The 27,036-nt window shown below is 45.6% G+C and overlaps 1 protein-coding gene across 2 annotated transcripts in view; it reads right to left on the bottom strand.

The window, feature by feature from the left end:
* The window catches only part of GPR107 (G protein-coupled receptor 107), a 67,203-nt gene that overhangs the window by 21,395 nt on the left and 18,772 nt on the right, over positions 1-27,036 (bottom strand). For both annotated transcript variants that reach the window (XM_024762213.1, XM_024762212.1), the window contains exons 3-14: positions 26,884-26,934; positions 26,553-26,632; positions 25,379-25,518; positions 23,447-23,484; positions 21,792-21,848; positions 17,917-18,027; positions 17,433-17,566; positions 12,507-12,582; positions 10,843-10,916; positions 10,325-10,442; positions 7,693-7,823; positions 5,466-5,509 (exon numbers count right to left, since the gene is read on the bottom strand). In XM_024762213.1, the coding sequence (XP_024617981.1) occupies positions 5,466-5,509; positions 7,693-7,823; positions 10,325-10,442; positions 10,843-10,916; positions 12,507-12,582; positions 17,433-17,566; positions 17,917-18,027; positions 21,792-21,848; positions 23,447-23,484; positions 25,379-25,518; positions 26,553-26,632; positions 26,884-26,934 (1,054 nt within the window). The remainder of the gene's footprint in view (positions 1-5,465; positions 5,510-7,692; positions 7,824-10,324; positions 10,443-10,842; positions 10,917-12,506; positions 12,583-17,432; positions 17,567-17,916; positions 18,028-21,791; positions 21,849-23,446; positions 23,485-25,378; positions 25,519-26,552; positions 26,633-26,883; positions 26,935-27,036) is intronic.

Below are 27,036 nucleotides of genomic sequence, written 5' to 3'. Positions count from 1 at the left end.
CTGTGTTGGGTCTTTGTTGCTGCAGACGGGCTTTCTCTAGCTGTGGTGAGCAGGGTCGCGGGCTTCTCATTGCGGTGGCCTCTCCTGCTGTGGAGCATGGGCTCTAGGTGCACAGGCTTCAGCAGCTGCAGCACACGGGCTCAGTAGTTGCGGCACATGGGCTCAGTAGTTGTGGCGCGTGGGCTTCAGCAGTTGTGGCTTGCCGGCTCCAGAGCGCAGGCTTGGTAGTTGTGGTACACGGGCTTAGTTGCTCTGTGGCACGTGGGATCTTCGTGGACCAGGGATCGGACCCATGTCCCCTGCATTGGCAGGCAGATTCTTAACCACTCCACCACCAGGTAAGTCCCTGTAGCAATGAACTTTCGCACTCTGTCACAGTAAAATCCACTGGTCCATCTTAGACTCTGAATGGATCTTTTATTCATGCATGACTGTGTAACATGCACTGATCAGGTAGAAAATATTGTTTCATTGAGTTAAGCAGATCTCTGAAATACTGAAACTTGTATCATAAAATATTTTTAAAGTCACATTTGTTTAATATCACCCCTGCTCACACCAGGTGTCTGTTAAGAACTGGGAAGCCGTCAAGCTTACAGTGGTAGATTATAAGTTTTCCCAAATTAAAATCTGTGCTTTCAAGTGAAAATTAGATCACTGACAGCAAATATTTTTAATTGTTTTCATGAAGTGACACATTCACTTCGTTCATTTTCAGGAAAATGTTTGTCAAAAGCCCGGGTCTGAGTAAACACAGCTCGACTGTCATCATTCTTTCAAATAAAAACAGTGTCCCGAGAGAAAGCAGAGAGTTCGCCTCGCAACTCAAACAACTGCACACACGCTTTTCCTCAAGATGACCACCACAGCCTGGTACAATGCACACGTGCTTCCTGGGTACGCCCCATCCCACACAGGATGGTAAAGACAAATATTCAAGGGTCGAGACTGAATAACATTAGTACTTTCTCCTAATTCATCAAGGTCATTCTTAAGTGAAGTGAGCCTTTTTCACCCCCAGGAAGTAGATGGTAGTGAAGAATGCAGCGGCCACTAACAGTGTGGAGCCACCGTCCTGAACCATGCTAAGGCGCCAGCTGTTTTACCCACCTCTGCTTTCGCACCATCAGTGCAAACATCAACAGCAAAGAAGGCTGCTAAAGTCTTATTATGAAAGAAGTTCTGATCCTGAGGACCCTCTTGAGAACGGCTGCCGTCTCAAGGCCACAGCTACTTTCAGAACATAGCGGCAGCTGAGAATGAAGCCCTTCCTCCATAACCTCTTCAATGAGCCAATCACCATTTGTTTAAGAGCTTTTGAAGCTCACATGAAAGCTAAGATTCCGAAGAAGGCTTCCGCTGGAATTTCCTCAGAAACAAAAGGGGAAAAAAGAAGATGCTCAGAAGCAGAGATTGTTAGTTGGATGTATGGTGTGTCTCCCCAATCCAGTCCTCTGAGGTAATGACATTGGAGGAAGAGAAGGGAACAAGGGTGCAGGCTCAAAGGAAGAAACAGCCAGTGATTCCCGGAAGGCAAAACACAGCGCAGCAGAGCTGGGCGTGCCTGTGAAGACTCAACGAAGCCTCCTCTCAGAGGAAGTGGCACGGCAGTGACGCTAAATGACAGGGCACCTGAGAGAAGCCACCACGTGTGACAGGAGAGACAAAGACACGACTTAAGGACAGTGGGCAGCTTCGCCCTTAATGTTTTCCTTTATACTTTCTCAGCTTCTGTCAAAAGGAATCTAGACACAAAGAAGTAAACAAATCCAAACCCACATTCTTTGAAAGCTACCTGCCCCCAAATAGCTGGAACACACCTCCCACTCATTACCTATGAAATTATCCGCTCCTATAAAAACTGACAACCCCATACCCTGGTGCCACTCTCACCTCCTGAGATGGCCCACACTCTGTGGAGTGTGTTTCTCTCTAAATAAATCCACTTTTTACCTATCAAAAAAGAAAAAAGAAAAAAAGAAAAGAAAAGAAAGCAATATGAATCCCAAGTGCAGGGAGAACAACTGCAAACAGCCTTTCCCCACCTGCAATCAGTCAGCCTCGACTGCACTTAAACTGACATTCTCAAGCCCAAGCCTCGGTCAAGGTCATGTAATGAGTCAGTGGAATGATGAGACTAAGAAGAAAAACCATCCAGCCAAAAGCTTCCAAATCCCGCAGGAGGCTTTACTGCCCACGGCCTTTGCTCTGTCAGCTGCCTCCAGGATGGGCTAGATCTCAGGCCGGGAGAACTGAGGAGCAGCGAGGGTCACCCGCAACATTCCAGGACCAGCAGGCGGCGGGCAGTGCGCTCACTCAAGCTCTCCCGTGCTGCCTCACCTCTGTCCTGGGGTAGCCGAGCAGGGCGTAGCCGCTCAGCAGCCGTGCCCGAGGACGGTGTGCCGGCACAGCGTGCTGCCCCTGAGTTCTCTGCAGGGGAGACTCCAACCGCGGGGACGTGGCTGCCCTGGTTCTGGAAGGGTCACAAGCATAACCACTCTTCAAAGTTCAGAGTGAAATATGCGTTCGTGGATTGGCTCCAAAGCACCCCACCTGCCTAAACCAGTTCAGTGAAAGAGCACGAATCGAGAAGACACCCTATTCTAATCAACTCTGTCCCTCTTTCAGGGGCTTGTGATATCTGCTGACGACACATGGGTGCTTTCTTAATGGTATGTCCCCGAGAACGGTGGAACGAAAGCCCCGGTGTGCCTGCAGGACTTCCGGTTTTCATATTCGCTCTCTGCTGAAGAGGTCCCATGCTGTCACCTGGTGGAAAAAACAAGAAACTGCCTTGTATGCCCCAGGGGATGACAAAAGCGTTCCTGTTCCATAAAGCTTCTCTTTACTACAGATGCTGGGGGACAACTGTGACCCCCCCATCTTGGGCTTCACTTGCTGTGCTGTCCACCACAGGCCGGACACTTTACTAAACAACAATCAATGTCTCATGGAATAAATGGTCACAGAGACAGTTAATTACCACAGTCGCCCCCAAGCCCTCTAAAAGCAAAGTGGAGAAGGCAGAGAGGTGTCAGAGGATCAGAACAATGGAGAAGGGGAGAAGGGAGTGGTGAGGAAGGAACAGAGGAATTCACAAAGGGGTAAGGATGAAGCCAAGAAGAAAAGTACAGATAGGACTTCTCTGGCGGTCCAGCGGTTAAGAATCTACCTTCCAACGCAGCGTACGCGGGTTCGATCCCTGGTCGGGAAACTAAGATCTCATATGCTGCAGGGCAACTAAGCCCGCACACCGCAACTACTGAGCCCACATGACACAACTAGAGAGCCCATGTGCCGCAACTACCGTGGGACAACTAAGCCCGCACACCACAACTACTGAGCCTGCGTGCTCTGGAGCCCACGCACCACAGCTAGAGAGAAACCCATGCGCCGCAACAAAGACCTGACGCAGCCAAATAAACTAATTAATAAAAAAAAGAAAAGTACAGATAAAACTTATCAACTGGAAAACGTTACCCTTGGGATTTTTGAACATTTTCAGTCAAACAGTCAGTAAAATGAACCCAGAACTACTGAAGTGTAAAAAGATGAAAAAGTTAAAATGTTTCATTTCAATATATTAAAATAAGAGAAAGACCTATTCATTAAGTTACAGAAATAATAAAACCAACTTTTTATATAACATGCACAGAAGAAGGAAAAAAAAAAAAAAGGCAAGAACATGCCCAAACAATAAGTTCCCAGAAGGTGGGTTTTTACTTTCTGTTTGTGGCAGCGTCGTGCTTTATCAAGATTCGAATTCATAGTTTATTTTTTGCAGCTTTCCTTTATCCCACACTCCAAGGCAGAACGGCTCTCTGAGATCCGTGACTCAGAAAGCCAGGCTAAAAGCAAAAGATTTCTGCAGACCACGTTCCAGCTTAAACTCACTGAAAAGAATCTATCCCAGGAGTTCCCTGGTGGCACAGTGGTTAAGAATCCGCCTGCCAATGCAGGGGACATGGGTTTGAGCCCTGGTCCGGGAAGATCCCACATGCCGCGGAGCAACTAAGCCCGTGTGCCACAACTACTGAGCCTGTGCTCTAGGGCCCATAAGCCACAACTACTGAAGGCGCAGCGCCTGGAGCCCGTGCTCCGCAATAAGAGAAGCCACAGCAATACAGAGCCCGCACACCGCAACGAAGAGTAGCCCCTGCTCGCCAACTAGAGAAAGCCTGCGTGCAGCGATGAAGACCCAACGCAGCCAAAAATAAATAATAAATAAATTTTTTAAAAAAGTAAAAAAGAATCTATCCCAGAGGGCATTCCAGAGGGAGAAGGGAATCCAGGGCCTTTGAAGGAAGAGAGAGAGAGAGAAAAAAAAAGCTATTTCCTGGGACTAGAAAGAGAGTTGGCACATTCTGCAAGTGGGGCCTTATGGCCACCTGGGAAGCTGGGGGCACCTTGGGAGCCTGGAATCTGAGTACCGGGGCTCCCAGCCTGGCATGACCCTCACACACCAGGCTTCTCACAGCAAGAGCACTTCACGGACCCAGACAGCAGGAATCCCGACAGCAACTACTGTGGACCCCAAACTGGAGATACCCCAGCGAGTACTGTGCTCTCAATAAGAACGCCGGGATCGTGCCTGACACTGGTATGAAGCCTTGAAGTCAGGTTAATTCAATTTAAAGAAAATCATGTGATATTAACTGTATAGCAAAGGTGAAGGAAGATTTGTACCTACTATCTATTTTCCAAAACGAACCTACATTACTTTTACAATCAGAAAACAGGTCAGCAACAAAAGTTTATTTAACAAGAACAAATGAATAATCTGCCTTAAAGAACATTACTACCAGCACTGGGTGTGGGATTTCATGGATCCAGAGGCAGACGGGACCTCTGAGAGAGCGTGCCTCCTCAACCAGCTGTGGCCTGAAATCCCCGCGTGGCCCAAGGCAGCCTGTCGTCATGGACATTATTCAAATAAGCCCAGCAATGCAAAACATTTTCTATGTGGTTTCTTTTCAGACTCAGGAGGCATGGTTTGAAAATCAAGAAGATGCAAAAGGGTTGTAATGGCACAACCATTTAAAAATCAGAGTTTCAGAGGTTCTTTCTGGCATGAGTCTCTCTTTGAATTAATACTGACACAGCTATTTTGAAAGCGTGTTAAATCAGCAGGAAGGGATGCTTTACACATAGCCATTCCCAATCCATAACAGCCCCTGTTCTCACAGTGAAGTGTTACCTGGTCCTTCCAAGACAACATTTTCTCCTCCTGACTCAGCTCTGAGAAGGTGAAGATCACACTCACGAGTGGTGATAAGCAGTCACCTCCAGGCCTCACACAACCGCTCTCAGTAATGCTCCCCACCTGCCTCACCGGCAAACAACCCGGGGCTGCTCTTCCAAAGCCCCTGGGGCTCTCCCTTGAGCTCCGGCCTTCCTGCCCCACGCTCAGCAGTGCCCAGGCATGTGGCTTTAGGGAACGCTGTCCAGCACCAAAAGGAACTTGCCTTTTCCATCTGTTGCTGATGCTTCTTGTAAATGTCTGATTGACCTAAAAATAAACATTTGGAGAACAAAAAAGTTAGCTAACAAATTTGCATTCCTCTCTATTTTCAGCACTAGTAACTTGAGGCCTTGAATTTCTCGATTATAAACTTAAAAGGCTGGACTAGATGATTTTAGAGCACTCTCCCTAGACAACATGATTGTTGATAATCAACCCTTCAGCATGTATGGCGCCCAAGCCTGAGGGTTAAAGATGCCCTCTGCTGGCTCAAAAACGCCTGGCAGAGACCTGGCTGTGAGGGGAAAGATCAAAACACAGTAACCCTCCTCATCTTCTCCTACCTAATCTCTCAGTCCCACAGCTACGCCCCCGCCGCAACACAGCTAGGACAACGGAGCCTCCGTGAGTTCACCTGCTACCTGGAGAGAATGGACCCTATAAGAAGGTCACAGGCCGACTTCTGAAGTCTAGGTCTAGGAGCTGCGAGCACAAGGCTTCATGCAAACTCGATACTTCATCGACCTGAGATTTCTAACTTTGCTGAAAAAATGCCAACCTCCAGGGAATCTTTTCTGGCTGTGAGGTGCTGGTAACTAATTACCAGTCAGACAGGGGAACGTGAACGTTCTTAAAGAAGCTGTAGGCCAGCAGTCTAGGCAGAGTTCTCAGGCACCGAGGGAAGGACTGTGTGGGAGGAAGGGCACAGCACAAGCAGACATGGCACAGGGGGAGGAGGGCTGGGGACTCACAGACCCAGGCTGCAGTCCTGGCACAGCTGCCCACTCTCTACTCAACTGTAAGTAAGTCATTTCTCCTAAAACCTCTGCAGTTTGCCCACCTGTGAGAACTGAATGGCGCAACATGTGAAGTTAAGCGGCACAAAGCTGACACTGAACCAAAGCTGGCTGAATCTGAATGTTTAACAAAAACTTTGATACTGTTTCTTCAATTACCTCTCTAGCACTTGAGTTTTTCATTTTACAGCAATTTTCAGAGTGTCTACCTTGAAGAATCTTGCCATCTGGCATCTGCTCCTTAGTGCTGTAATTACCAAAGGGCAGGAGATGGCCCCTTGTAGCTCGAGTGCATCTGGGGCTTCCCCAATCCCCCAGGTCCTTTCTATGTTACTGTGCAAATGTGGCAGTGGGGGCTGAGGCTCTGCTCCCTAATAAGATGCTCTTTCTACCTGAAGACAATGCTGGCCATCCTGTTACAGAAGCCTGCGCAGGATGCGGGGACGTTGTGGAGATTACGAAGCTCACTCTGCTCTCTCTCCTATGCTGGCAGCTGGCAGCTCAATTTACCGAACTGATGCGTGTACACAAGTGATGCATGACAGAGTTAGGGCTAAGAGGGAATCTAAATAACTGGCCCGAACGAGGATTACACTCCACTGGCACCATGTTCTAAATAATCAGAATAACTGAATGACCCGATCGACCCCAGGAGTCTAAAAATATTAAGTCACTGCATGGGGCACTGCAGAGTGGAACACCTCACTTCTAATAAAAGGTAGGTAAATCTGTATTTTTAAACTTTATTCTAAAAGAACTGATTGCTTTCAAGTGGCCACAGAACTAGGTCATTATGAAGGCGAGTGTTTGACTTTTGTTAGCCCTTCTTCCTCTAAGTGCTTCCTACTGAAGCAAGAATTTCCTTCACTTTGATAAGATCTCAGGAGGACATTCTTTCTCATCAACCACCGACTTGGCACTAACGTGTCTTCACACACAACCAAAGCACGACACATACACGCATCTAAAGCCTGCCACTTCCAGGAGTGAAGCAAACCATCCTGAAGGTACCTGCAATGTTTATGAGCTGAGAACTATCACTGGTTTTATGTTAGTAAACTTCCGCACTTTCTACCCAATCTGGCAAGATGAGGCTGTGTATGGGCTTTCTTCAACTCCCTTCCCTTTAAATTCATTCTGCTATTTTATGTTGCTACTAAGTTCTCATCTCAAGAATCTTCTCTAGTGTCTGAACTGCTAAAAGCCTGTGCCAGATGAGCGCTATCACAATCTACCCGGGAACCTGAAAGAGACACAAATTCCAAGGTCCTGCCCCTGGAGACTAATTCAGGTGAGTCTGGGGCCCAGGAAGTTGTCATTTTTAAACAGATGCCCCGTGTGATTCTGACCAGTTTGGCAACGGCGGGTTCAGCCATCGGGCTGGACAGACAAGCCCACGGTGCACACGCAGCCTCCCTCCCCGCAGGCACTCACCATACCACCGGGAAGAGGATGGCTCCACAGCACAGCAGGTCCACCAGAAACAGAGAATCCTTCCACAAGCCATACTCAGTCGTCCCCTCCTCGGTGGACTCTATGATGATATAGGCCACGTTTGCCAGGACCTGCAGGACACAGAAGTTGCTGAGGCCCCTGAGCACAGGGACCTGGAGACCCCAACCTGGGACCACAGCGCGGTTTCCAGGTCCATGTGCTCTTGCAGAACATTGCTTCCCTCCAATCAGGAAGTAGTCTCCGTGCCTCCTCGAGCTTGCGACTGCTCTGACCAATAGAGGGTGGCCGTGACTGACACATGTCACTTCCAAGGCAGGTCACACAAAGGACACTGCCCCTGCCTGGCTCTCACACACCTTTGGAGCCCCGGTCTTATAAGAAGTCTGGCTACCCTGAAGCGGCCCTGCCGGAGAACCCAGGCAGAGAGAGAGAAGATGCCCGAGGAGTCCCCACAGCGGACGCGGCTTGGTTCTCCACAGAGGTGCGTCTGCGTCCACGGCCTGCTTCAATCTCCAAAGTGAAGGACGTGCCTTGTACATTCGGTCCTGTCATTAAGCTCTTAGCATGTTATGAAAAGTCCCTCAGCTGGCTAAACAGAGAGAGCAATATTTTACAAACTGTGACACTACTGAGCATAAGGGAGACATAATTTATGAGATATTCTTTTGAAGATTATCACTAGGTATGAAAGCAGAGATCAGAATCCCACCTCTGTACTCCACGCGAAGTCCATGGTCCAATATACTCTGCTTCACTGCTCTAAAGGGAATTCTCCACACTTCTACAAAAATGTGAAACCTGTCGTGCAATGACTTGGGAAGGGTAGTTTCTCTTTCCATCTAGGACTTATCAGTTAAATCATTACTGAAGCCATAATTCACTTAATACAAATGCAAAAATTAGCTTGAAATTTCAGTCTCCCACCGACACCCAGCCTCTGGGTTCCTCCTGCAGCCCAGTCCATCCTAAACATCTGCATTTGTGGCTCTGTCCATGAAGACAAAGTGGGAAACTAACAGCTTAAATGCTTAATCCCATTTTGTCCTTAGTTCACACTCTTGACACCAGACACAAAATGTTCCCAGAGGTGCTGGTGTGGAACCAAGCGCCAATAATGTTCTCGAAACTCCATTTTTACATCATCACTCCCTACTCAGAAATGCACAGTGGCTCCCCGTGACCAAAAGGAAACAGTTTCAACTTTCCAAGGCTGATGCTCAAGGACTTCCCAGACGAGTCCTTACATTTAAATACTCATAACTTCCTTACATTTAGTTTTTTAAATGGCCATCTTTCCTCCGAGTGACCTGCCACGTAACCTTGTGGGGAACAAAAGGGGGGAAGCTGGGAAGATGTGTCCCTTATATCACAGTTTAGGCTATGTGAGAAAGAGTCAAACTGGAGGGGAAGGCAGCGGCTCCTAGAGGGAAGGCGAGGTGGGGCAGGACGGCAGGGGAGGAGCACCCCGGCTCACAGCCTCCGAGCTCTGAGACCTTGGCAGGCTGGAGAACTCAGCCCGGCAGAGAAGTGGCCCCAGTGGCTCAACAGCCAAGACCTGCCCAGCGCCTCAGCACCTCCTGTACACCAGACAGTCGTGTCATGTTTGCCTCCGTCATGTGTCTTACCTTAAAACCTAGGCAAGGCTCATTCCCACCATAGAGCTCTTGCAGATCATTCGAACTGGGGTGAATACTCTCTTGTTGGAAACCTACAGCAACTGGTCTGTACCATTCACTTGGCACTAGTGTGTGCCCCTTATTATTGACCGTGAAGATGGTTTTGCCGCAAGCATTGCCAAACCGCTGATCACCAGAGTGGAGCAGGCCGACCTGGGTGCCCAGAAAGTTGTCCCTCTCCCACCCTCACCTGCCACACTTACACTGTGCTCCAAAATGATTGGCTGATGAGAACAACTTTATCAGATAGAAGCTCCCTGGTCAAGCAGAGCTGAGGAGCTGTGCATCTCTGCTAGGACCTCTCTGTTTATTACGCGTCCCTTACGTCCAGGTTCTATATCCAATAAGACTGTTATACATAAGACAAGGTTCCTCTCCTGAGGGGCTCACAATTTTATAAAGTTGGCCTCAGTCCGGGGCCCCAAACATATAAAGCATTTAATAAATGTTTGCCCCAATGTCTCATAGTCTACCGTGTGGAAACTCACTGATGTCATTCAGTTTTAAAATAATTTGTTGGGAATTCCCTGGCGGTCCAGTGGTTAGGACTTTGCGCTTTCACTGCCATGGGTGGGGAACTAAGATCCTGCAAGCCATGCGGCATGCCGGGGGGAAAAAATTTGTTGGTCAAGTCACCGTGTACCCAAGCTTCTTTGCTAACAGGACCATCTTGTTACAAGGCAAACAGATTCCCTAATTTCTCAGCAGCTCCCTATTCACATGCTGGCTTAAAGACGGCAGATGGTGGAGCAACCCCCCGTGCAATGACCTGAGGTCCAGGTCTGTCAGAATTCAGAAAGAGAGGCCCAGCCTCCAACCCCAGAGGCAGAAGCGGGGGTTTCCAGAAGTGACTCCCTCTTCCCAGGCAGGCCTGGAGCTGAGACCAGCTAAGTGTCAAGAGAGAACGAGGACAAGCAGAACTAGGGCTCCTTTACCTGAAGCGGGATGACGATCATGAAGATCTTTTTGTCTTTGTCAGAAAGGATGTGCTTAATGAAAGCCCAGCCGGTGCCAATGAGTGCGATGGTGATGAACAGCAGGGCCCCTTTCAAGCTGCAAGGGGAAAAAATGAACAGACACCAACGGGTCTCTTTAGCGTCTCACTCTGAGAGTTGGAGTGTACAGCTCGTTCTATGATTTCACGCACTGCCGGCAAAAGACAGGCGGCCAGACTCAGGCAATTCACCGTAAGTGAGGAGCGCTTTCAGGCACACGCTAGCTAGCTACGCGCCCCACTATCTGATCGGCAGGAGCACGTCGACAGCCCCGAGCTCTCAGGTCGGGACAGCCACTGCACGCCACACGCCTCAGGCCTGGCAGGAATCCGGCAGGCTGCCCTGGGAGGGCAGGGCCAGTCAACGTGGGGCAGGTCTCGTCCTACCACGGCTGCCCCAACTTGTCTGGCAAGTCACCTGGCAGGATGGGTGCTTCCTGTGTCACTCTGCATACTTACAGGTGAGTGATGTAGTACACCACAGCCCACCCTTCGATCGGGAAGCCCTGGGAGGAGATATAGTGGTAGTCGATCTGCAATCAAACAAGTGCATTTCAGGAAGATCATCTACTACAAGCCTTACACACAGCAGAACAGGAAATGCCACCAGAGGCCCTCATGACGGGGGACACCCGCTCCCAATCCGTAACACTGAGCTTGCTGGCGCACAGTGACGCCTGTAAGCGCACTACAAATGTCAGGAAGCCTGCGTCCTGACAAGGAACTTGACGCAAGGGTTCCACGTCACTAACACCTAGTCCGGGTCCCTCTCCTTCTGGCCGCGCCACGCAGCATGTGGGATCTTAGTCCCCGACCAGGGATCGAACCTGCACCCCCAGGACTTGAAGCTCAGAGTCTTAAGCACTGGGCCACCAGGGAAGTCCCAGGGCCCCTCTCTTGAGGCAGGTGATTCACTCTGGCAAATGGATGCCTATTCTTTTCTTTAAAATCTCCAAGGGAGTTCCCTGGTGGTTAGGATTCCAGGTTTTCGCTGCCGTAGCCCAGGTAAAATAAAATAAGATAAAATGACGTATAAAACCACCAAAAAACAAATAAAAAAAAAAGACCTCCAAATGCCACAGGTCTTTTCAATGCCCCAGTCAAGAGCTTTACCTTTCATAGCCTTGCTGCTTACATAATAAATCAGTCAGTAAAGTCAGTAAAAAAATCTACGTGGGATCACCTAGCTTCAACTATGTTATCTTTGGGAAAAAATCTGTAAATTTAGAGCTACCTGAAATCACCAGTGCATTTTAACTAAAGTGACCAGCTTCAGTAGTGGCCCAAATGCTTCCAGGCAGGACTCCCAAAGCTGACATCAGTTTCTTTATACATCTTTCATTCTCCCGCACGTGGCTGTCTAGATGTGAAAGTGACTCGAGAATCTTATCATTCGTTATCTACATGGTTCCAGAAAGAATCTTTTACCTTACACCCAAATGGGAAATTATCCAAATAATTGTCATTTCTTGAGATTGTAACTGGCTATATTATTACTTTTTCTGTGACAATATATATTTTTTTTTTCTGTGACAATATTTCTAAGTGCAGTAGGATCTTGTGCACATGTCTGGAGACTGTCACCCTCACGCATAACCCATGGATACCTCGTAGGCCTACAAATCAGGGAAGCTGTGATCTTACTCCCATGGGCAGGCTCATTTCAATCTGCATCAGTACTAAATATTCAAAGCTTAAGCTCAATTCTTATGCCTCAATCTTTAGAGCATCAGTTTTCTCTCAAATAAGTATCCTAACACTGAACTTCATATCAAACGGGAACTGGAGGGAATATTTGGAAAAATAAAGGAAGTCATGGAAACAATTCAGCAGGTGGCACACTAATCTCAAGAAATGACTGGGGAAAAAAAAAAAAAAACCCACCAACAAGTGTTCTGAGAAAACTCTGAGTCTGAAGGTAACGTCTGAAGATCTCAAGTCTAGTATTAGGGAGATTGTGATGATTTATCTCCATGACCAGTCCCTACCAGACCAAAGGAGGCTTCATGACAAAGGTATTCTTTCATCTCTTATTTGATGTGTCCTGTCTTCTACTTTATTTTTCCAGACAGTATAGGCATTGTACATCATTTCATAAATGACCCCAAAATACTAATACGTACTGCGTGGAACACCAAGGAAAGAGACTTGGTGAAAGGAAGGGCGGCCATCAACCAGTGAATTTTAAATACATCATTCCTATGTAAAAACAGAGAGAAAAGAATTAAAGGAATATTTCATACTCCCAAAGAACAGGTGAAGCTCCAGGCATCATATAAGGAGGCAGTAAATATAATCTAAGCAAACCACAAACACGAAGCTTTTTAAACAAGCGGTTGCTGCCAGCAGAAAAGGCCTGGGATGGAGTCCCAAGTCACCTCTACTATATAATTCAATGCTGTGAATGGAGCTGAGTTATGCACAATGGGTTTCCAGGCCTGATAAGATGGAAATCTAAACAGGCTGCCAGCTGCTTCTCCAGAAACCACCTTGGAAAGCCCGCAGAGGCAAGAATGAGGCAGACGGATCTATGAAAATGGCGTGAAATCCCCAAGAAGGCAGAGGTGATTAGGTACAGCTACAGGGGAAATCTGTAGCCCGGGGAGGAGGATTTGGAGCCAGGCAGCAGGGCTGGTCAAAGAGAAAGCGCTGGGGTTGCGCCCCTCTCTCCCCCTCACAGCTGGAACCTGCCAAACATACCAGGACAGTGGCGCAAAGCACCCACTGCCCCACCTCCCCCTACGGGCACGAGTCCACCTTCAGGCTGCCAGGCATTCAACTCCTCTCTACCCCTTCCCTCCTCAACCTAGGAATTAACCTAATAAGACAAACAAAACCATGAGGGAGAAAAGTCTTAAACTCTATTAAAGAAAGCAAACAAAGACTTGAGTAAGAGCTACAGTGGGGACTCCCACTCTCGGACATCAAGACATTCTGCAAAGCCACAGCAGTGAAAAATGGGAAATGGGTGTCGCATCAGACAAGTAAACCAACATAACAGACTAGAAGGCTTATAAATAGATTCGTGTGTGTACAGAAGCTTGATAGTTAAGGTGATACCAAGTCAGTGGAAAAGGAACAGCCTGCTTAATGACTGACATTGGGAAAAAATTAGCTCAAACCTGTATAAGAAATAAGGAAAGCTGGATCTCTGCTTCACACTTACTTACAGCCCAGGTGGAGTCTGCTAAGCATAAAACACACATTTTGTAATCTTGGAGTAGGAATGGGCCTCTTAAGATCCAAGGAGCACTGCCCCAAAGACTAAAATTCGAGCGCTGTGACTCCATTAGTATGAAAGATTCTTACTCAACAATTCAACTGGGAGAAGAAATTTGCAATGCCTAAGACATGCAAGGGATTGAGATCCGAATGTGTGAGGAACTTATGCAAAGCAACAAGAAAAACAGAAAATCCCACAGAAAAATATGCAAATACAGGCAGTCACAGAGGGAAAACCCAGAAGGTTAACATGTCTCTGCTAAGATAATTCATATCACTGATATTCAGAGAAATGCAGAAGAAAATGAGGTACCAGTTTATACCCGTCACACTGGCAAAACATAAGGTGTCAGTGTTGGCACACGTGCAGTAGGAGCATAAGCCGGCACAGGCACGCATCCTGGCGGGCAACCAGTGGCACTTAGCGAAATTAAAGGAGAGCCCCCCGACACCCAGGGCACCTCCTTCCGAGAATGTACTTCAGAGGCTGCAGACCCCTCCGGGGACAGGAAGGAGGGTGGATCATGACAGTATGGGGAAGCAGGGAAATGAAGACAACCTAGGGGTCCACCATTAAGGGGGTGGGTGAGTGGAATGGGACGCTCACTGTGGATGACGTGGAGTAGCTGGACAGTAATGAACTGGATGTGCACGCAGCCTTGTGACTAGATCTTAAAGAGGATATTCTGAGTGAAAAATGTACAAAAACAATACCTACAGATGGAACAGTTTATATAAATTAAAAATACATGCAGGGCTTCCCTGGTGGCACAGTGGTTAAGAATCCGCCTGCCAATGCAGGGGACACGGGTTCGAGCCCTGGTCCGGGAAGATCCCACATGCCATGGAGCAACTAAGCCCGTGTGCCACAACTACTGAGCCTGCGCTCTAGAGCCTGCACGCCATAACTACTGAAGCCCGTGCACCACAACTACTGAAGCCCGCGCGCCTAGAGCCTATGCTCTGCAACGAGAGAAGCTACCGCAACGAGAAGCCCGCGCACTGCAACAAAGAGTAGCCCCTGCTCGGTGCAACTAGAGAAAGCCCACGTGCTGCAACAAAGACCCAACACAGCCAAAAATAATAAATAAATTAAATAAATAAATTTATATAAAAAAATACATGCAATACCAATAAACATTATTTGTTTACAAGAATACACAAATATCCCCAAAACACATACTAAACGCATCTGAGTGGCTGGCCGTGCGGGGAAGGAACAGGAGAGGGGACAGGAAATAAAACAGGAGAGGGCCTTGCACAGAACGATAAGGAGGGCGTGTCGTGAGCTGACGCACACCCAGTTTCCGGACTGGTTTCCTCCCTGGTACTTTCCTGCTCCAGTGCCTACCTACTTGAAGGTCGAAAGGGAAGTCAAGGCCAGAGTAGTCTGTCCCTCCTGAATAGTAATGAGATTTACCCAGAGTGCAGAACCGTCAAGGGCTGTGCTCACCACACACCCTGGCCACCAAGACTCGCAGTCCAAGTTACAGCATTGATGGCTGGGCCGTTATGTGAATGAAGGAAAGATCTCGGGAGCCACATCGACCTGGCTCACATGCGGGTTCCACCCTGACGACCTTCATCTCTCTAGGCCTCAGAAACCTCTGCTGAAAATGGGCCAACAATGGCCTCAAGGAGCTATGACATTCAGTGCCTGGCTGGGCAGAGGGCAGGTACCAAACCGATCAGCTGCCCACGTTCCCTTCCCACTTCCCCGTGCTCTGGGGCCCACAACAGAACCACAAAGGCACAGCAAGCCACTCTGGGTCCCAGGGCCAGCTCTGTCGGGGGATGCTAGCCATGTCTCTCACTTCCCCGCTCAAGGCCTCAATAAGACGAGGCAAAAAAATCTCTCAGTTCCCTCCAGTACTAAGGGGCTACAAGTCTCTGAAATGTGCTGGCAGCCCTGGAGTCACATGTGTGACGTGCCTCACATGGCTGTCTGTGAGACTCCTGGAAAAACACGGGGATGGGGGCTTCCCTGGTGGCGCAGTGGTAAACCAAAAAAAAAAAAAAAAAAAAAAAACACAGGGATGGGGCAGAGGGCTGAAATGATACGTTTCTGTATATACGCTATACTTCAACAAGAAGTTTAAAATACGTTGTACAAAGTAGGTCAGCCTCGTTTAATCACAGATTTTAAGCTGCTGCCATGATTTTATAAGTGAACCAGTGACAATGACTGCTGCATCGCTAACTAAAAGGAAATTAAAATACCACTGAACGTCTGGCTAAACTATTTTGTATGTCCCTCATCTTTGCATAGCACCCTGATCTGCAAAACACTCTCGTACACATCATTTCAGGGGGAATCACATAAGAAAACTAAGGATCTAAGACTTTGAGGGGAAGGCAGGGCAGTTATGACTGTCCCAGTTCTGTAGCTGAGGAGAAAGAGGCTTAGAGTGAAGGAAGGCACACAGGCAGTAAGAGTCACAGCATTTACACCTGAAATCAGGTCTCCGACTCCTAGTTCTTACTTTTCTAATAACGGCAAAAGCAAAAGTTTCTTTAAAAAAAACAAAGCAGGGCTTCCCTGGTGGCGCAGTAATTGAGAGTCCGCCTGCCGATGCAGGGGACGCGGGTTCGTGCTCCGGTCCGGGAAGATCCCACATGTCGCGGAGCGGCTGGGCCCGTGAGCCATGGCCGCTGAGCCTGCACCTCCGGAGCCTGTGCTCCGCAACGGGAGAGGCCACAACAGTGAGAGGCCCGTGTACCGCAAAAAAAAACAAACAAAAAAAACAAACCAACAAAAAAAACAAACCAACAAAAAAAACAAACCAAACGCCGCCCCCCAACCACCTTTTATAGCCTGAATTTGTAGGATTCTTTTTTTCTTATTAATGGCTGCCTGACCTCCAGTCCAAACATGATTATGTCGGGTTCTTCACAAGTAAACAAGACACAGTTCCATCCAGCAGATGTAAAAGATTTATAACGAACAGGAACCAGCAACCACATCCAGCAGGGCCCAGTACCCGAGCTGAACATGTCCACTAGAAGACAATCTGGCCACCAGAGGTTAAAGAGATCTCAATCTGTCCCACTGCTCCAGAGAAAGAGGTATCTGGTACTTGGGGGTGCTTAATTATTGTCTGAATTTAAATCCATATTATAATACCATACTCACATACCATCATTTACACAGCTCATGGGCCTTACACTATAACAAACACTTCACACTATTTTTTAACTGAAAATTAGTATTGTTTTCCATTTAGGGGGAGGGACACAAACACTAGCTGCATACATACGCTGCTGCTCCCCTCAAGTACCAAGAACAGGAAGTTAAAGCCTCAGGGATTTCAGAAGAAAGGCCAAGAGTCAGGCAGGTGGGCTCTGAAGAGCTTTTCTCGAGTAATGATCCCCTGGAGGTCAGTATCTACCCCGCCCAGGCTCTGCGCTGGGGCCTTCAGCGCTCAGCAGCAACTCCATGCTCCCACCAGGCACTGGGCTGTCGTCACTCATCTCTTAAGAACAAAGAGCCCCTGAATGGGACCAATGTGTTCACTCTGAGTCCTGGACTCCAGTGTCCTCGCTATGGAAGTGTTTTGCTTATACATTTTATTTTGCTTGTGTATTACTGAAATATTTGGATTTGCTTTTTAAACAAAGCAATGGGAAGTGAACAAACACCAAGGCATGCAAAGGCCTCCCAGGCGGCAAGGCTCCTGCACGGTCTCCCTTTGTTTCGGGGAACATGCCCTTTGGAGAGAACAGGATCGCTAGTGCCAAGTCCTCCAGGTTCAGAAGACAGCAAAAGGTGAAATTATATAAATCCCCGAACGCTCTTGGATGAAGGGCTCAAGGAGGTGATAATTTACCGTCGTTTTCGAAGGATGTGAATCCAGATGGTCCCAGACAGCAAAAAGAAAAAGGCCATAGAAATGTATAATTTGGGGAGAGGAATTTCTCCCGCTGAGAGGTAGCTGTCAGGATTCTTCTCTGTGATCTCGATCTGAAACCAACATGACATTAATTTTTACTTTTCAGAAACAGATCATCCCATATTCAGCAATCTGGAATCTTAGCTGTTTCATGGAAGTTCCAGAAAGTGAGTACCAGCAGATAACAACCACATTCTTAATGCAAAGGCTGAAAGCGTAAACACACCCTAAATTGCTTTATATTTTCTTTTTTATGAACCCTCTGCTGAAGTATCCTGTCCACTGGCAGGAATGTTATTTTGGCCACATGTTTCTCTTACTCTGGCTTAAGTGTTCTTAAAACTACTCTCCTAAAGAAATAACTGTCTCCCATTTTACACGGCTGACAACACCCACATGTGAGTTTCTGTATGGTACTCACATCGAGGCTGAATGAAAACTTGTCGTTAGACCGTACTTCACTTCCAGGGCATTTATGAAAATAAAGACTGTAGAGGCCTTCTTGGTCTTCAGTGCTGATGTTAAAGAAAAACTGAAAGTGAAGAAGAAAAAAATTTAAGGGTACCCAAATCCTCGGCTAAATTTTTAAATCTTAGAAATAAATTGTGAATACCATGAACAGAAGAAAGAGACTGCTTACTTAGATAATCAAACCCTCCCAGAGCAGAGTCTAAACAGACATTTTCTTATTCTGTGATACCCTCCTAATATTTTGTTATAACAATTTTCAAGCTAACAGAAAGGTTACCAGAATTATACAGTGAATACCTATGTACCCACTACCTCGATCCTACAATTAACAGTTTACTACACTTGCTTTATCACATACCTATCCATCAGTGATGGGTTTCTGCAGAAGTCTGCAGAGCTAACCTAAGATACAGTTTTCTAGTTTTCAAGCCAACATACTGTTGTTTTGCTCTTTGGTAAAAAATACTTCTGAGAAAGAAAGGAGGTTCATCTGATACTTGAAAAGGTAAAGGACCAGTATTCCCTCATCAAAATTTACCCCTATGATTTTAAACAACAGTAACAGAGGCTACATTTTCTACATTTAGACATTTTTCTTTGCTTTCAACATCATTTCATGTATTCAAATGAAGTTTAATGTAAATTAAAAAATGTATATATATAAAAAGATCACAGAATGTGACACTTTAATCAATTCCAGAGAACATTTTACTAAAAGCCTAAAATATACTGATTAGGGTTACATATATAGGTGGTAAACTATGAAGAAAAGTGAGGAAATGGTTATGATAACATCTTTCACGATAGGGGCTACTCTAGAGTTGAGAGGAGCACGAGGGCCACAAGGGGGCTCTGGGGTGTTGGCACTGTTCTAGTTGTCGTCCCAAGTGATGGTTACAAAGGTGATTATTTATAATTACTTGTACTCAACATAAGTACTATACACTGTTCTATAGGTACTATACCTCAAAATTTAAAAGAATGGGGGAAAAAAGAGACATCTGACAAGAAGACGAAAAGAAAAGACCAAGAATTATTCAAGCTGAAATTATTAGCATTAAACCATGTCCCAAACTCTTCACTGTAAAGTGAGAGCATGTATTCCCGTCCACCCAAGGTAGCCACAAAAAGAAAACTTTTCTAAACATGTAATTTTAATTACAAAAGTAAGACTCTCATGAAATTTCTAAAAAATATTTTTTAAAAAAATCAATAGGGGGCTTCCCTGGTGGCGCAGTGGTTGAGAGTCCACCTGCCGATGCAGGGAACACAAGTTCGTGCCCAGTAAAAGGCCCCAAAAAAAAAAAAAAAAAAAAAAAAAAAAAAAAAAAAAAAAATCAATAGAACCATCATGGTGGATCAGAGTAGACACCTGACACTTGAAGGGAAAAAAACAAAACAAATAAAGCAAAAATGAAAATTTTAGGGTTGGGGTAAGCCCTGACAGTCCCTTTCCAGCTCTAGGTAGATAAACTATCAGACCTCCTCTGTGGATGGAGCAGAAAAGCTCAGAATGACTGTACTGTCCAAAACTGGGAGGACACTGGGTAGCAGAACACTAAGGAGCCACCTGCCGGCTTCTTTACAAGGAGAGGGGAAGCCAGGAAGAAAGCGAGCTGCCCATTCTGGGTGCTGCCTGTTCTATGCATCCCAAGAACCCTATGAACTGGCTGTTTGAAGCAATTGTTCTGAATCACCACAAATGCTGCTTTCCCCTCAGTACTCACCTTGACACAAAGCACTAGTAACTGACAAATGTGTATCCTATAAATGCTTTCCTTTTGTGACTTAAAAAAGAAACATTCAAAATACTTATTTTATTAACAAACATTTTAAAGTGAGGGAAAGAAGACAGAAAAGTACCTTTTGTATTTTCTTAAGAAGGTAGTAAAGCAAAGTGATTAAACACATGGGCCTTGGAGTCAGACAAACCTGGGTTTGAACCCTCCCATTGGGCAAGTTACTTAACCTCTCTGAGCCTCAGTTTCCTCATCTGTAAAAGGAGAATAATAACAGTACCTAATTCACAGACTGCTGGGAGGATGAACTGAGATAATGATGACATGTAAGTACTTAGCACGATGTTTGACTCACTCATTCATCTCCATAATGACTGATGGGCAGCCTGTTATGGGCCAGGCCCAAGATGAGGAATTTCATATACAGCAGCAATAAAGCAGATAGAGGGCTCCCCTGGTGGCACAGTGGTTGAGAGTCCGCCTGCCGATGCAGGGGACGTGGGTTCGTGCCCCGGTCCGGGAGGATCCCGCATGCTGCAGAGCGGCTGGGCCCGTGAGCCACGGCCGCTGAGCCTGCACGTCCGGGGCCTGTGCTCCGCAATGGGAGAGGCCACAACAGTGAGAGGCCCGCATAACGCAAAAAAAAAGCAGATAGAAATCCCTGCCCTTATGGCTACCTTCTAAAGGGAGAGACAGATAATAAATACAGTAAATAAGTACAAGTATACCGTATGTTGGAAAGAAGCACTAAGGGAAAAAACAGAGCCAGGGTTGGGGCGGGGGGTGCTGCATTTAAAACAGGGCGATTGGAGGAAGCTTTGTTGAAAAGGTGACATTTGAGCAGAGACTTGAAGGAGGAAGAAATTGATCACACAGATTCTGAGGGATGAATGTCCCTCCAGCAGGTACAGCTAGAGCGAAGCCCAAGGCCTGATCTTTTCTAGGAGCAGCAAGGTGGCCTGTGTAGCTGGAAGAGAGTAATAAGCAGGGGGTGGGGAGGAAACAGGAGCTGAGGCGAAAAAGTTGACAGCAGCTGGACCATGTAGGTTTGCAGACCACGTGGAAGGACTTGGGCTTTTACTCTGAGACAGAAGGGAAGCTGTTGAGGATTCAGAGCAGATGAGCGCCCCAAAAGCTCTCAGTTAGCTGTTAATACCGACGGTCACTAAACTTAAAAGAACATATAAAAATTGTTAGATAGGCAAAAGAATCTATGGTGAAAGAAATCAGAATAGCAGAGGCAGGGGTGGGGGACTTTCGGAGATGGTAAAAATACAGAGAATCTTGAGAGTGGGTTATGTGGGTGCATGCAGTTGTCAGAATTGATTGAACCATACACGTAAGACCTGGGCATTTCCCTCTAAGCAAATTATACCTCAATTAATGAAAACTGGTTAGGAAAGAGACAGTGATCCTTACAAATTAATGATAAAAGATTATTTGTATAGTGCTTTACAAAGCACTTTTATTTTTGAAGAATGATACACCTAACAACCCTATGAGACACGCGCCCTCATTTTCCATTTTCAGATCATTCAAGAGCGAGGTTCAGAAGTTGAGTGAGCTGTCCAAGGTCACCAGCTAGCACATGTGCTCTGAAATCCAGTCCAGTCTGTGATGCTGCCATAAACACTCATGTGCTGTTAACAATGGTGACAGCTGAGCAGCTCACTCAGGCCTCTAAGGCTCAGTGAACTCATCTCTGAAATGACAACATCACCCTAAAAGATCACAATGGTCCTTTCAGGTACAGAAGTTTGTGTTTCTGACACACTCTGAATGGGAGGCAGCATGGGATTGGAGAGGCAGAGGTGTGGGGACAGCCAGGGAGAACTGGGCTGGAATCCGGGCCTTCTCACTCACACTGAACATAACACTCTGAGTTATTCTCTCTCAGAGATTTATGATTCGATAAGTGGTGGGTAACAATACCCACCTTGTAGGTTTGTTATGGAGAGAGCTACTGTATTCAAGTGACTGACACATACCTAAATTACTACTCCTAAATTCAAAATTTCTATAAAAATTCACCCTTTTACATGGTAGAGAGAAATTCTACGAAGCTTGACTGAAAGAGAATACATACCTGAAATGAAACTGCCCCATCATTATTATGAACAGAAAAGGATTTCTCTCCTGTTGCCTAAAAAAGACATTAACGACCTATTTTAGAATGAGACTGGTGGAAAAAGCATGCTAATAAAAATAAAAATTTTAAAACTCCAAAACATGCTTTTCTTAAACCCAAGCTTTCTTCAAAAGCTCACTGAAAAAGAAATTCACCATTTTTTCAAGATGTATGAAATTACCTTTCACAGAGAATGGTAATCCTTTACCCATTTCCTTTTCTCATCTACCTCTTGTCTCTTCAATACCCCCTATTCACTACTGAACACCTCTCTAGTCTTAAAGCTTCCGCTAGACAACGGATGCCAACCCAGGTCACACCCTGACACAGCACCTGGGCTCCATCCCCGACTTCAAATGATCTACAAACTGCCACCAGTACGACAGACTGAAGGTAAGTAACAAAAAGAAGGAACTACTGATCCATGGAACAACATGGGCGAACCTAAAATAATTATGCTAAATGAGAGAAGACAAAAAAGAGTAGGTATTGCATAATTCATTTATAGCAGCTTCTGTAAAACTAATCTATAGTTACAGATCAGTTGTTACTTAGGGACAGGAAGGTGACAAAGGGACAGGAGAAACCTTTGGGGTGATGGACATGTTCACTCTCTTGCTGTGGTGGTGGTTTCATAGGTGTACACACAAGCCAAAACTTATCCAATTGTCACTTTAAATATATGCAGTTTATTATATATCAATTATACTTCAATAAAGCTGTTAAAATAAAACAAAATAAAATACCACCATTTGGATGTCCCATCACTGAAAAATCAAGATATCCCAAACCGAAACTTTCCTGTTTTTCCTTCTGCTATTTCTACTTCCTACACTTCTGGGGAGGGAAAAAGAAATCTACCTCTTCTCCTACCCTCCCACCAGCCCCAAATGACCTCCCAGACTGATTGCAAAGCTCTGCTCTAGTTCAGATCCTCATCACCCTAAACCTGTATTATCACAACAGCATTCCTCCTGGTCCCTCTAGTTTCACTGTCTCCCTCTCCAAGGCTACCCTGCACATTCCTTCAGAACTATGACCTTCCCTTAACACCTTCTGCATCACATTCCATCCTTGTCAAGAACACACGATGACTTCCTGTTTTCTGTGCATCGATGCCTTCAACTTTCCAGCCCTCTGTTAACTAAGACACTTCTCTCTGCTCCCAAATAGGTAGCTTTTACTTCCAATAGGCCAGTGCCCAGCACCTGCCATGCTCACCTCCACTTCCGGTCTTTGCTCATGATGGCCTTCACCTCCTTCGCTCTCTTCTTCCCCAAACAATCTACCAAACTTCAAGCCCTGGTGACGCCTCCCTCCAGAGGGCTCTCCGAGAGCCGAGCCCACTTCCCTCTCCTCTCACTATCTGAGCCTCTATCGTGTAAGTGCTGTATAGCTCAGCACTCAGTCTTACTTTGAAATTGTTTCCGAGTGCCTAAGTTATCTCCCCAAACAGAAAGCAACCCCCTGTAGATCAGGCATGCAGATGTATGTGTGCGCACCTGTGTGTGTACATATATACATATGTATATACATTCCTATACGCACACACATACACAGACATACATATTACACCCAGGAAAGCCGAGAGCTTAAGTCAGGTTATTTCTTACCTTTGAATCCACTGTACTTCTTTCAGACTTTCCACTGTCTAGAAGCAGAACCATTTAAGAGTTATTATTGCATGATTCAGCTCATATGTATATTACAGTACCATTTTATGAGACTCTAGCTCGTCTAATATCAAATAATTGAAATAATCAAAACGGTGAGGCCACGTGCCATCTTGTGAAATGTCATCTGCTTAGAACCCCAAACACTCCTGAGCTGTAGAAGCCGCAAATGGCAACCTGTTCTATTATAAATGCAATCTAATAAATGATAATATTCAGTACAGACGAGGGAAATCATCTCTAAATAACCTAGTGCATGTTACTGTCAGAGATACCACGTGGAATGACTTCCTTATCTTCTAAGTAATTACATTTGAAAACAGATCATTGTTTAAAATACATATATATATAATATATAAGATTTATTTATATACATGGAAAAATAGGAAATAATATTAGCATAAAGCATACTATTTTTATTTCCACAGCAAGGAGTGTAGAAATTGCTAATGACTTCTTTCAATGAACAGAGAAGGCAGCTGTGTCTTATTTTTACTTAAGACCCTCTTCGTGAGGAAGACAGCATCTCAAATTCCCTGCAGGAAGGGAGAGAGTTTCAGAAAAAATAGAAGGAAAAGAAGATTTTCTGCCCAGGGAATGGTTCTGTGAGCCTGAGGAACCTGGACGAGGCGGAGATGGTGCACATACATACGTGAAACTACATCATCACACAAATGTAACATTCCTGCACATCTTTTAATCTGGGTTAGAATTTTGACAAACCGAGAAAAAGACACATAAATAATACAATCAATAGTTATCTTTAAAGCACTCAGATAAATTATTAGATAAACCTAACGGTTAATGAAAGACGTGACAAATATAAATTGGTTAATCAACACATGGAGGAAAAGAGCAGCCTCAGTAACAAGAGTGACTTCAGGGCTTCCCTGGTGGCGCAGTGGTTGAGAATCTGCCTGCCAATGCAGGGGACACGGGTTCGAGCCCTGGTCTGGGAGGATCCCACACGCCGCGGAGCAACTAGGCCCGTGAGCCACAACCACTGAGCCTGCGCATCTGGGGCCTGTGCTCTGCAACAAGAGAGGCCGCGACGGTGAGAGGCCTGTGCACCGCGATGAAGAATGGCCCCCGCTTGCCACAACTAGAGAAAGCCCTCACACAGAAACGAAGACCCAACACAGCCAGAAATAAATTAATTAAAAAAAAAAAAAGTGACTTCAAAATCAAGAATACCTTTTTGCCTTTCACTTTAGAATTTAAAAAACAAAACAAAACCAAAAACCCAGTATTGTCTAGGACATGGTGACGTGGGCACTATTCTTATATATTTCCCAATAGGAGTATAAATTCACACCACTCATGTGGAGAGGAATGAAAATATGTATCAATATTCTCAAAAGTATTCATATCCTTTGAACCAGAAATTCCAATTCTGGGAACCCATCCTAAAGAAAGTTCTACATATGAAAAAAAATCTACAAATAACAATGTCTGATGTAGCAATGTTTTAATATAATAGCATCAAGGTTGAAATATGTCTCTTTAAGGGGAAAGGCTGAGCAAATTACAGTATCCATTTAATGGGATATCTGATAAGTATGAAATAACTTAAAAGTTGAGTGAACAGGGATGCTTATAAAATTATAAACGTGTATGAGTTTTAAAAATCAAATATTCTAGACTTAGGAAACAAGTTTAGAAGGAAATATAAATTACTAAAATTCTAACACAGGGAGTAAGGAGAAATGACATTTCTTCTCCCATATTTTCCACATTTTTCTTTGTTACATATTTTTATATCACCTCAAAAATAAAATAATGCTAAGATTGTATGTGTTTTTACTCAGGAACAAAACAGAATCTACACATCAGGGTAGTGAAGAAAATGCTCGCTTCTACCTCACAGTTTACCTTGTTTTTTCTGAGTCTGGCTCCCTGCTGAAACAGCGTTAACACCAGGCTCCTGGCTCTGACCAAGGACTTTCTCATCCTTGCTGAAGATGATCTTTGGTAACTGGGTACCAGCTTCTGGTGGAGATCTTATTCGCACTCTATATTCAAACAAGACAGAAGAAAAAGAGTTCAAAGTAATGCTTATGGCCAGTAAGTGTTATAAGTTAGGTGTTGTTTCCAGCTCTAAATCCATCATCTCATGCAGTCCCTTGATGTCCTATGATGCAGATTCTATTATCCGCATTTTACAGATGTTGAAATGAAAGCTCAGAAAGGTTGAAGAACCTGCCCAAGAGTAGTAAGCCGGTGAGCAGCTGGGCGAGGACCTGGGCAGTCTCACTCTAAAGCTTAAGTTCGTAGCAACCATACAATTCTGAGGTACACATTCCCCCCTAAGTATGTGCTGTGTTCAACAAATTGGTGTACAAGGGAAAAGGAACAAGAGGTAAAAAACCCCAGTAAGATGTTAAAGTGAAGCCGTGGGGAGCACGCAAGGGGCAGTGAGCATCATTAGTAGCCCGCCTAATATGCATTTCCTCCCTTCCCCCTGCTTACCAGACCGCAATTTTGTTTGCCCCATCCCGCCTGAGGAGGAACCAGCAAGTTTCCATGCCTGAGTGGACACGCAACCTCAGCTGGCACCATCACTCGTACCAAGGGGCACATGTCTAGCACTGAACGGGGAGGAGCCTTCCTCTCTTCCCCTCAGCTGGATGCAGACAACGCACTCACTTCACTGAACACACCATGCTATTGCACACCACTCTGCGCTTGTATATCACGTTCCCTTTGCCTAAAATGCTCTTCCCTTTCTTACTCATCTGTAAAGTCTATTCATGAGAAGGGTGGTCGCACCAACACTTCTCTGAAGCTTTCCCTTCTCTTCTGCAATCCTCAGTCTCTCTGCTCTACTACTTCTCTAGTTTGCTGTGATATTTGTATTGCTCTTCTGTCTCCCTCATCCACCAAGAAGTTCCTCCAGGACTGGACCTCTGTCTTCCTCATCTTGTTTTTAATCTCCAGCACTCAGCAAAATATTTGGCATGTGGCAGACAATAAATGGTAACTTAACTACCAAATTCCCCCTAACTTTACTCTAGGATTGAACTGAAGGATTAGTAGAATTACTTACTCACTTCTGGAGATGTCTAGGATTAGAAGGGTGACAGAGGCAGACTGTTTCTTTAAAATACAGTAATTCACATCTTCATCCTGAGAAAGGAAGACCCAATTACACACCACCTTATTCATTCACACTGGAGTAAGAACAAAACGTTTTCAGGAACTAAGCAAATAAGTGGCCCAGACTCCATTCAAATAACACAACTGTGGGTGCTCAGAGATGCTTGCAAGTCAAAGCTGCTACCACCTCAAGAAAACAGCACTGACGGAAGCAGGGTGTTTCCACCCAGCGTCTTGGGTTCGAGTGAAGGGAGTGATCAGGTCATGCACTTGATGCTCACCAGATAAGAAGAAAATCCGTCATTCTTTGTGCGGTCTAGGCTGAATCCAATCTAAGAGGGGGTAAAAACAACGGAAGTAAAGAACCACACGATGCCCGGGTGCCCTTACCTTCATTACTACAAGAGCAGAAAGGTGACTCTTTTGGCCTGGCC

Source organism: Neophocaena asiaeorientalis, unplaced genomic scaffold (genome assembly GCF_003031525.2).
Source record: "Neophocaena asiaeorientalis asiaeorientalis breed wild unplaced genomic scaffold, Neophocaena_asiaeorientalis_V1.1 scaffold78, whole genome shotgun sequence".
In the NCBI taxonomy this organism is placed as follows: domain Eukaryota; kingdom Metazoa; phylum Chordata; class Mammalia; order Artiodactyla; family Phocoenidae; genus Neophocaena; species Neophocaena asiaeorientalis.
The sequence above is the reverse complement of the archived record's forward strand: the minus strand, read 5'-3'. Positions and strand labels throughout refer to the sequence as shown.